This window comes from Condylura cristata, unplaced genomic scaffold (assembly GCF_000260355.1).
Source record: "Condylura cristata isolate star-nosed mole 26May11 unplaced genomic scaffold, ConCri1.0 scaffold00019, whole genome shotgun sequence".
Taxonomy (NCBI): Eukaryota; Metazoa; Chordata; class Mammalia; order Eulipotyphla; family Talpidae; genus Condylura; species Condylura cristata.
The window spans coordinates 40,980,900-40,992,113 of NW_004567120.1; the positions used below are offsets into that span (position 1 = coordinate 40,980,900).

The 11,214-nt window shown below is 56.1% G+C and overlaps 1 protein-coding gene across 5 annotated transcripts in view; it reads left to right on the forward strand.

Moving 5' to 3' along the window:
- MTMR1 (myotubularin related protein 1) overlaps nucleotides 1-11,202 on the forward strand; it is a 33,279-nt gene extending 22,077 nt beyond the window's left edge. For all 5 annotated transcript variants that reach the window (XM_004685865.2, XM_012727130.1, XM_012727131.1 and 2 more), the window contains 5 exons: nucleotides 6-212; nucleotides 1,352-1,444; nucleotides 5,306-5,419; nucleotides 7,987-8,163; nucleotides 9,498-11,202. In XM_004685865.2, coding sequence (XP_004685922.1) covers nucleotides 6-212; nucleotides 1,352-1,444; nucleotides 5,306-5,419; nucleotides 7,987-8,163; nucleotides 9,498-9,659 — 753 coding nt within the window. In that variant the 3' untranslated portion in view covers nucleotides 9,660-11,202. The remainder of the gene's footprint in view (nucleotides 1-5; nucleotides 213-1,351; nucleotides 1,445-5,305; nucleotides 5,420-7,986; nucleotides 8,164-9,497) is intronic.
- The last annotated feature ends 12 nt before the right edge of the window (nucleotides 11,203-11,214 follow it).

Here is an 11,214-nt window from a genome sequence, read left to right on the forward strand (position 1 = left end):
TTCAGATGCTTCTTGCTGGGGCGGTGCGGATAGCCGACAAGATAGAGTCCGGCAAGAGCTCGGTGGTGGTGCACTGCAGCGACGGCTGGGACCGCACGGCCCAGCTCACGTCCCTGGCCATGCTCATGCTGGACGGCTACTACCGCACCATTCAGGGCTTCGAGGCACTCATAGAAAAGGAGTGGGTCAGCTTTGGACACCGGTTTGCACTGGTAAGTGGGGCAGCGAGTTCCGCGGGGCGCAAGCAGCTGCTGGGGAAGAGGTATGGCGCCCCAACAGTGAAAACGCGAAAAGCTGTTGGGCGTGGGCCTCCCCTTGTGGGTGTAGGCCCAAAGGAATGGAAAGCAGAGATGCAAATGGTCACTCTGTGCTGGTCCCAGCACGAGTCCCAGCACAGCCCAGTGCCCCTTGGCAGGCAAATGGGCAAACTGGCTGTGCTCTGGCCGTCAGCCGGATGTTGCATGGCTTTAGAATGGATGAGCTTTGAGGGCACCATGCTGAGTTGGAAGGAGCCACGCACTGAGACAAATGCTGCGTGACTCCACTTGGACCAGGCGCCCGGAGCAGCCAGGCCCAGAGCCAGAGAGTAGAATGGCGGGTGCCGGGCTGGGGAGCAGGCCCATGGAAACAGACTTCTAGTGTAAGAAGCAAAAGCTCTGGAAATGGGGGTACAATGTGAACACTTAATGCCACTGAGCTTCACGTGCAAGGGTCAGGGTGGTAGCTCGGTTAGCAATTTCCCCGGGTAAAGGTGGGGATGGCCACAGCCAATTCCGCGTGTGGGCGGTCTCCTCAGATTACTTGAAGCCTCTCCCAGAATGACCATCTTTGAGCTGCTGTCCAGTTTGCCATTTGTTTTGCCAATCCTATTCATACATTTGAGGTCATCTTTTACCTTTTCGGACTCCCCATTGTCATTGTAGATTTTGGGGTCTCTGAGTCATGTAGAATTGGTTAGATCTTACAGATCATTAATCACTGTTTTAGTCAAAACAGTCAGCCTTCTGACATTTCTGAAAGGTGGAAAAAGCTGTCCTTACCCTTGGAGAGAAAGTCCCTGGGGAGTGCCGCTGTGAACTGTCGCTGCCACCCTGCGTCACAAGCGTGTGCTCTGTCTGGCCTGGAAAGGTGGCCGGCTGACGCATCCAGCTTCTGGATCTCCACTCCCCTGCACAGCAGGCATAAAGCTAGCAACATGCAAAACTGTTGGCCACTTAGGTCTTACTCGTGAGCAGTGATGGAAGTCGCTTCACTTCAGTGGCTGTTGCTGGTTCGAGTAGTGGTTAGGCCTTGGGGCGTACACATGAGACGCAGGCATGAAGACTGTGCTTAACAACCTGTTTCTTTTCAGCGAGTGGGCCACGGCAGCGACAACCACGCAGATGCTGACCGATCCCCTATATTTCTTCAGTTTATTGACTGTGTTTGGCAAATGACAAGACAGGTGAGAGATTGCAAGTATATTTCTGACCTATGCAATCTGGTTCAGGCCTATCTTGAAGTTGAGGGTCATATACTTTCATTTAATGTCATTCAAAATGCAGACGTGTGTGTATGTGTGCGACATGACCCTTTAGTTTTTTTTGGCTTTTATTCAGTTTGATTCTAACTCAGAATCATAGTAGGAGATTGGAAACAACCAGCTTCGCATCAAAAGTTACTTTTCTTGTGTGAATGGTTTTCTTCTCTCCCCTCCTCACTTCTCAGTCACTGGTTCCTCTGCTACCTTTCTGGCGGGAAGGTCACCACCCCCTGCCAAGCGGCTCCTGTGGGGCTCAGCCAGTGTTAGGAGTGGGCTGTGGCTCCAAGGCCTGCAAGGGGGATTAGGCCTAGGACCGCAGACCCCAACCCTGCCACCCCAAGCTCTCTGAGGGAATGCATGTCCGAGAACCAGGGGCAGGTAGGAAGCTTTGGGGCATCCTGCCAGTTCCTAGTGCTTCATTCCTAAGTCCCATAGCCCAGGGCACTGGGAAGCAAGCGGGCTCTGGGGGTGTCCTGCACAGCACAGAAGACCGGGGCTGTTCTTCCCTTCTCTGACAGCCAAACCCGAGTGGTGAGTGTAGACAGGTACACAGGCTTTCAGAAACAAGAAGGCTGGAGGGGTTGTTCTGAGCAGGCCTCTCGGAACTTTCAGAGCCAGCCTCTGGGCGCTTACGGTTGAGAGTGCCTGTCAGGGTAGGCCCCTGCGGATCTGGGGCCCTGGGCTGGGTAGGAATGGCGCCTCCCTGCCTCATCTTAACTCCTCTTGTCTCGACTCCTCTCGTCACAAGGCCTTACTTAAACTTTGCCGTGTATATTGAAGCCCAGCTGGCAGCAGTGAGATGAGCATTACATTCAGGTTAAGACAGAGTGTGAAAACAGGGCCCTGCCCTGGTGGCACGGCAAATCTCTCCTGACCCGCTCGCTGCTCCCCTCAGCAGTGTACTTCGTCGATCTGCCTGTCCTGCTCCCCACTCTGTCTCTGGTGAATCCTCTTACTGCCCCTGCACCTCTGGCTTGTACTCCAGTTCTGTATGCATATAAATAAATCATTTGAAAAAAAAGACAAAGTGTGAAATACAGCCTAGAAATTGTATGAAACCCTCCCTGGTGGCACAGTGGTTTAAAGTGCAGCACTGTGAAGCTAACGCAGCCCCTGCAGCACGAGTTCAATCCCTGGCCATGGAGTGACCCACATGGCATGGCAGACCTCTCCTGAGCCGCCCGCTGCTCCCCTCAGCAGTGTATTTCAGGAAATCTACCTGTTCTGCTCCCCACTCTGCCTCTGGTGAATCCTCTCACCCCTTGCACCTCTGGCCTGTACCCCAGTTCTATATGAATAAATAAATCTAAAAAAAAAAAAGAAATTGTATGAAAAGGTTGATAGAAAACTTGAATGTTTCTGAGGTGGAATGCCATTTTTGTGTATGTGAAGTAGCTTATTCCCCACGAATGCCTAGAAAAAGGTGTGAGTTTTAACCTGTTCGAGGTGACTTTGTGCTTCATATTGCCAAGGGCCCATTTGCATGTCTAGTCTGTCATTTTTGTACTGTTTGTTGGATTTAAGAATGAAAAGGACTTTGCACTAGAAGATGTCAGATGCCTCTCATAGCTGAAAGGCTGTGTCCGTGGAATGTGTGTATGTGTTTCTTTTAAAAGCATGGATGCATTAGAAGGATGAATGTGAGTGATGGCGCTTTGTCAGCTAAGTCGCAAGTGGATGACATATAGCCTCTTAGAAGAGGATTATTCGTGCAACAAGGCAAAGTTGTGAGAAATCTCAGAGGAGGCGGCCTTGTCTGTGGGCCCCAGTCGAGGCATAAGGTGTGAAGGGGAAGGTCGAGAGCTAGTGGGGGGAGGCCTTTGCATATCTCCTGCGGTGGCGCCTCAGGCTTGGGCAGCCTTCATGGAGGCTGTTTCTGTCCCTCCAGAGGTGCAGACTGGCTGATAGATTCTGTGGGGTTCGGGCAGGTAGTGTCATTTCCAGAAGCAGGCAAAACAGACTGAAGCACAGAGATTTCGGGTTTTCTTGTGTCACTCCAGCTGTTGCTCCTTCCCCTGTGAGTTGCACTCACTTGAGTTGGATGCCACGATGCACTCTGAGCTCAAAGAACGTCGCGCCAATGGACTCGGGCCAAGACCCCACACTTGCCACTTGCTTGGCCAGAGAAAGGCACTAAGAGTGCACTCAGCCGAGCTCTCCGCTCCGAGAGGGCTTGGGATTAGGAATGAGGATTCATCAGTTCAAAAATGGGCTGTCTTGTGAGTGGACGTCTCTTTTTCAGTGTTTGAAGATAACGTGAAGATGAACATTGCTGTCCTTGATTTAGTAAAGCTTTAGTAGACATAAGGGGTACACAGTTGTTTAAAACTCAGAGTTCATGGTGCTGTTCCTTTGTAAGTGAACATTACTAAGCTACATAGAAAGAGAGTGGACATGATGTATTTGGCCTTTTTTAAAGAGCATTTTGGAATGTGAGGCACTGGGAGTTGCAAAAGGGCTAAGCCATACGCTGAGAGGCGGGCCAGCGGTCGGAGCCCACTGGTTTAGCTCCGGATCGCCTCCATCTAAGAACAGGAATGCCACTTAGAAGCCACCACAGCTGGCTTCAGGGAGGAGTGGTCTTCTGACGGGCTCCTGAGGACAGTATTACCCTCCAGAGGTAGCTGAGCAGAAGCTACATGTAAAATAGCCTCGCGGTGGCGTTTGGGCAGTCCCGGACTGCTGTTTCTACTTCAGAAGCTTGTCCTTGGTCTAATGTAGTAGTAAAACCGAGTCCACCAGCGAACTTGCTTACAAGAACCCTGCCTGTCGCTTCCGAGCCGGCAGGATGTGCGGTGACAGTGCAGGCGCTCACTCGGAGCAGCACGCGAACAGGCCTTTACACTGCCGCACAGAAAGGCGCTGGCAGCTGCATTTGCTTGCCTTCCGCTTGGCTTTGTTTCAGAAGGCCGTGAGCATTCCACCAGCTGGCTGTTAGCATTCGGCACGCGCCAGGCCCCAGTCCACGCCTGCTAGGGCCGTTATTACATCTCCATGCCCTCTCCTCATGGCTGCTAGACGCCTCTGCCCTGGCCAGAGCCTCCCAGGGTGCTAAAAAGCCTTCCCTGGAATTCTCAAAACCCCTGATCGTGTGACACCCTCCCTAATGCCATTAATATGGTAAGCTACAGTCATTGACTTTTCTGGTAACATCGATCTTCAAATGTTCAAACCAGCTGTGCATCCCTGAGGTCAACCCCGTCACCCTCGGAGTTCCGTCCAGCAGGTATTACCTGGTTGCTGGTGAGGCTTTAGACCTGTGTGTCCACGGAGCTGGCTGTGTGGGAAGAGCCTCAGCTGTGAGCAGTTTCTCGAATTGACCTGGCCACTCCATGTCTTCTTGGGCCACTTTTGATGCCTCCCCGCCCCTTAGTGCACCTCCAGGCGAAAAGCTGGGGCAGGAGCAGGGTCCCCTCACTTGCCCCTTCTCTCAGGGTCACAGTCCCACGCTGCTTGTTGCAGTGTCTGCAAACAGTGGTTCATATATTTTTCTACAGCTTTCTAGTTGCTTCTGCAGTGGGCTGAGTGTGCCGGGCCACCATCCTGGGGGGCCACGGAAGCTTTGTGAGGCATGGAAGAGCCCAGCAATTCTTGACTCAAGTTTTCTCTCAGGCAGACCTGTAGGCCTGGGAGGGAAACGCGGGGTCTCCAGTGCTGTGTGGACTCAGTCTTCTTGTCGTCTTGCACTTTACTCCAAGTGGCACATTTTCACAAAAAATGTGGGGCCGTTTTGTTTCAGAAATTGAACTTTAAAATGAAACCTTATTTTTCTTTTCATTTAAGTTTCCTTCAGCCTTCGAGTTTAATGAACTATTCTTGATTACAATTTTGGATCACCTTTATAGCTGTCTCTTTGGGACTTTCTTGTGCAACTGTGAACAGCAGCGACTCAAAGAGGTAAGTGTGTAGCGCCTCTCCGCCTGCCGCACCGCTCGGCCGGCTTCCCCTAAGGCCCGCGGGAGGGCGTGTGTGCAGAGGGGACTGGGCTCTACCCTGTGCTGGACGCCATCTGCGTGTCACCCCGACCCAGTGCCCAGGTGTCTTCTCCAGCTTCCCTTGCACCCCTCGATAGGTGCCGGGGCCTGGGCTAGTGTGAGCACCTCAGCCAGTAGCAGACTCCCCGCTTTCCGAAGCTGCTTTCCACCGCCTGTGCTGTTGGGGGCGGGAGGCTGGGGAGGGCGCCTGCGGGGCCCAGCACTTCCCTCCATGCGGCAGGCTGGTCTTCGCCTCTCATCCGGTGGGGACAGCAGCAGCACCAGCTCCTCAGTTGCAAGCACCTCTTCTTCCGTCCCTCAGTGGGGGACTGAGACAGCTGGCATCATGGCAAGGGAAGCCTGTGGAAAGACAGCGCAGCGCACCCTCTGCGAGTGAAAACACTGCAGCGCACGATGGGGCGCACCAGGGGCGTGGCTTAGGAACCACGGCAGGCCCCAGGCCCGCCCTGCCCACTTCAGAAGCTGTGCACACGGACACGGCCGCATGCTGTGCCGCTTACCCCGCTTGCCCAGCGCCAGCACCCTGCTCAGGCTCCTGGCTTCGCCTGACGCCCTCCTGGGCCTCCAGGGCCGTCTTGGGTGCTCTCCCCCAGGCTCTGGTCTCTAGGTGACGTCATCCCTGCCAGGGCCCTGCAGTCCGTGCCATGCTCTGTGCAGCCGGGTCAGCGCTACCTCAGCCTGGTCGGCGCCCAGTCCCATCTGCGGCCCCCCAACGCGGCAGCCCTGTCCCCAGACTAATAGCTTCTTAATCTGCCGCTTCTCTCTGCTTCACTCACAAGCCTGCATGGGCCCGGGGCCCCACATCTGGGAAGGCACAACATCCCAGGGAGGGGCTTCGGCCCCCCATCCACTCTGGCACCATGGCGCTTCCAAGCTCAGTCCACGCAGCCTCTGCCCTGGCAGCCCACTGCTGTCAGAGTAAAGCCCATGTGCCCGGGGCCCTGTCAACGCCATTCAAAGGAACGAGAGTGACTTTTGTTTGAATTAGCAACAGAAGAATGAAATTTACATGTGGAATTTAAGTCTTCCTGGTCTTATCTCTTCTTTTGTCCAAATGTACTCTTTATAGACTGAAATGGTTCCCTTGAGGCACTATTCACACACCAGCAAGTCACTTCGGCCAAGTGCACAGCCCCTTGGTTGGTGCGACCACGACACTGTTGCATCCATGAAACTCCCCAGGCCACTGGCAGTTGTGCCCCATTCTTCATTCCAGCAGCACTGCTCAGCTTTCTCTCTGGACCCACCTCTGGGGCGTCTCACGTGAGGGCGCTTTACATGTGGGCCCCCCTCCTGGCGGGCGGCATTCACTGAGCTTGTTTTCAAAGTTCACCCCACCTGTAAACCCTGCCAGGGCTTTATTCCCGCTCTTTGCAGCAGGCACCTGCAGGGGCCCGAATGCACATGCGCCGGTGGGGTTCCCAGGCCCTTCTCTTTCCGGGCTTGCTAAATCCTGCGGGTCACTGCATCATTTCTCTGGGCATCGCCTGGAGGAGGCCTGTGGGCCAATAGCGACTCGCTGCTTAACCTTTTGAGGACCCACCAGGCTGTTTGTCCAACAGCGGCCGTCACAGGTGCCACACCACCAGCGGGTCTGCAGCACCGACTCCTACGTCCTTGCCAACACCCGCGCCTCAGGCCCTGAGCCCAGCCGCCGCGGCCAGGGTCAGGCGGGGGCACTGTGGGGTTGATGGGTATTCACCACGCCGTTACCTGCTGAACATCTTGTGTGGACAAGTGTTCATTCCGCTGGGCTGTTGGTCTTTCTTGTGTAGAGCTTCTACATCCAAGCGCCTCGTCAGACAGGATTTGCAAAGCTTTCCTCCCATGCTGTGGACTCGACTTTTTTTTTTCATGGTGTCATTTGAAGCACACAAGACTTTAAATTTGATGAAAGTTCAATGTATCTTTTTTAAGATTTTTGTTGTTTTTACTGCTGGGGTCACCTCCAAAACACTGTGGCCTGATCCAGGGTCATGAAGATTCCTGCAAAGAGCTTGACAGTTTTGCCTTTTGCATTTGGATCTCGGAGTCATTTTGAGTGAGGGAAGGGTCCAGCTTCATTCTTTGGCACGTGCTGTCCAGCTTTCCCTGCAGTCTTTGTTGAGCAGCCTGTCACCCCTCCCACACCGCTTCCTGGCACCCCCTTGAGAGTCAGTTGACTGTAAATGCAGTGTTCATACGTGTGTCCTCTGCGCGGTCCCCTCAGCTGGGCCCCTGCCACTGTGTCAGCACCGCCTCTCTTGGTTACTGTCCTTGGGCCCCAGCTTGGAGACTGAGCACGAAGACCTCCACAAACACTGTTTCAGCAAGCTCCCCTGTGGCTAAGCGGTGGGGTGGGCTTTGCTAAACGCGCCTGGAGACACTGTCTGAACTCCATTCTTCAAGTGTTTTCCTGAAGTGATGTAAGTTCTGGAAGTGAGGAAGAAAAGTCGGCTTTATTTCTTGTGTCCCTTTCTTATTTTGCAGGATGTGTATACGAAGACTGTATCGTTGTGGTCGTACATCAATAGCCAGCTTGATGAATTTTCTAATCCCTTCTTTGTGAACTATGAAAACCACGTCTTATATCCTGTTGGTAGTCTGAGGCATTTGGAATTATGGGTAAACTATTACGTACGATGGAATCCACGCATGAGGCCTCAGGTACGTTTTTATTCAGGTGGAAAGTGTGCTTTTCCTTCCGAGTAGAGCAGAAGGGAGTGCCGACCTTGCCACATTGTCTACGAAATGCCGCCTGCCCTCTCAGGACTCGCACCCTCCTGCACGCTCAGCTCCTTGGCTAGAGCTGAGTCTAGGCACCGCTGCCTTCTGAGGAGGCTTGGTCAAGCCTCTGCGGGCCTCGCCTCCTGGACTCTTGCCGCTCTGAACCACAAAGGGCGGCAGAAGTGCTGGGGTGCAGTCCGATCCACTGCTCTGGGCTCTGGGGAGGCAGCGCAGGGCAGGACATGCCAAGTGGGGCCGCCCGACCGCCCTTCTTGTGGAGCCGCCTGGCACTCCCGCCTCGCCAGTGTCAACGTCTGAACCTGCCCCCCTCACACCTCCCTGGCACTGCCTCTGCGGGTGGGTGCTGTGGCCGCCCCTGCCGCTAGGTGGCCGTGGCCTCTCCTCCCAGAGCTGCCCCGCCTCAGCCCCCGCTCCCCCAGCGCCGGGGCGGCCATGTGCTTGCCCTCCAAACAACACGTGTTCACAGAGAAAGGCGGTGGCTTGGTGTGCGGCTGCTGCCCCCGAGACCACGAGCTGGAAACTGCGGGGGCCGAGCCTGATTCAGTGGATGTCCGCAGCACGTAGACTGCTTCGGGCCCTGCAGGTGTGGCTGAGTGAGTGAAAGAGCGCATGGAAGAGGCTGCATCTGGCCAGGCCCCTCCTGTCAGTTCTGACTGGAGTCACAAGCTGGCTCCCAGGTTCCGCCCAGCCGGCTGTGGGGCGAGCACGTTATTTCACCCCTCGGACCGCCTGCCCCTCTGTGTGCCCTGCTGCCCTTAGTTCGCCCCTGGTCTCCCGCAGTGAGGATGGTGTTTTGGGGAGAACTGTCTTCCCAGCCACAGCTCGTGTGCCCAGAACAGCAGCACGCTGCCCGGTGCCAGCTCCCAGCTGGGCCTCGGAGCCAGGGCCCTGCTGTCCTCTCACCGGGGCCATGGCAGAGCTGTAGGCACGAGTGACTTAGGGTCCAGAGCCCTCATCTGCCTTCCAGCAGCTCCACACCGGTGGTGCTGGCGTCTCCGCGGGCACAGCACCCCGTCCTTCACCGGGCAGTTCTAAGCTGCCGTAGCAACCAGGAAGCAGGGCGCACCTGCCCCGGGGCCCGCAGCACCTCTCTGCAGGGCCCTGTATGTCCACGTTGCCACTAGGGGTCCTGGGCACGGAGCAGACGTGCTGCCCGCCCTGCCGCAAAGGCGCCTGCCCCACAAGGCCCCTCTGCTGCTGGCGCCCAGTGACACAGTGCCCGGGAAGGCTGTAACCAGCTGTGTTGCCCCCAGATGCCGATCCACCAGAACCTCAAGGAGCTGCTGGCGGTGCGTGCGGAGCTGCAGAAGAGGGTGGAGGACTTGCAGCGGGAGGTGGCCGCCCGTGCCTCGTCCTCCTCCGAGCGGGGCTCCTCGCCTTCCCACTCGGTCACTCCCGTGCACACCTCGGTCTGACCCTGGAGGCGCAGAGGGACCTGCCGTGGGCCGTCGCTCGTGATGTCGTCTGTTAGCATTAGGCCTGGTGGCCCCGCATCTGAAGGGCCTTCCAGCCATGACCCCTGTGTGGCCAGGGACAGCTCCCCTCTGTCGATGCTTTGTGTGTTGTGAGCGCTCCGTCTCCCTCCTGTCGGCTTTCAGAGGCTGGCCGCCCACCCCATCGACCCTGGCATCGGCTTCCTCTCGAGCCACCACCATGCCCTCCCCTTGTCCAGAGAAGCCTCCGGAGACTAGCTGTGCTCTGGGGCCCTGTGCTGGCCCATAGCTTCCTGTAGCTCTTGGTTCCCACTAGACAACTTACAGAATGAAGTATGTGGTGGGAAGCGGCCAGTGGCCCTCTGTTCTGCACTTATCTCCAGGCAGGGCCCGGGGCCCCGACGAGTGGCGTGTACATAGAAGGTATTTTTAATAAGAGAAACATACCTTTATTTTCCTAAGTCCTTTTAGGTTCAGAATGGCCACCCGAGCAGGTGTCTGCTCACCAGACTGTGAGACGCTCTTTGCACCTGCGCTGGGGCTCCCCTTTACATGGTACATTGGCGCGTGGCCTGCGTGTGGTGGTGTTAGTGGCAGTGGCTTCTGTCCTCACCTCGCCTTGGTCCTTACCCCTGAGGTGGCTGCCCATTGTCAGCATGACGGAGGGCCAAGCTGCTGGCCTCCCCGAGAGGCTCACCTGCCCCTCCTGGGCTGGCCGACCGCCCTGCTCACCCTTTGCTGCTGCTGCCCACAGCATGGATGTCTGCATTCGGAGGGGCCACCGTGGCCAAGAGCCCGGCAGCCACCGGTTGGGCTCTGCTCCTGCTGTCCCAGCTGCGGCCCAACTTGGCGCTGGGCACCGCCGCCCAGCCAGCCGCTGGCAGGAGGCACGGGGTCGGAGAGGCGCTGCAGCTTGCAGGGTCAGGCCCACGAAGCCGCCCGGGCGCCCAGCGCCTCGCAGGGCCCCGCGCTCGGGGATTTTGCAGTCACTGACCTAGAACAGCTGTTCAACTTGGGACCTTCCGATTCTTACAAAACTTTTCTGGTGTAATTCCATATTTATCCTAGGCAATTGGGTAACTTAAAGTCAGCTCTCCATTTTTATCACCTGGGGATTTGCTTGTGAATCATGGTTGAATCCTAGTTTGACTTCTGTTCCCAGCACATGTGAAGGCTCGTGTCCGCGCCCAGGTCTCGATCTGGCAGCCGCACTAGGCCTGGGAAATGCAGTGTAGACTTGATCTCTTGCCAGAACCACTCCAGCAAGGCGGGCTCGCTCGTGCTGAAGTAAGCACTTGGGGGGCACCCTGGAACCGCAGCTCAGCTGCGCAGCAGCGGATGGACACCCCATCTCAGCGCAGACGTTGCGCCTCCCCGAAGTCGAGCTGTGACCTCGGCAGTTCTTGTCCTCTGTCTGTAAGTGTCCTGGTGTCGGCCCGTTATGGTTTTTAAAAACCGGTACAATATTGGATTTGCTGCATCGGATGCACCGTATTTCAGCCTGTAATTAAAGTGTTTGCTCCGAGGTCTGTTTCTC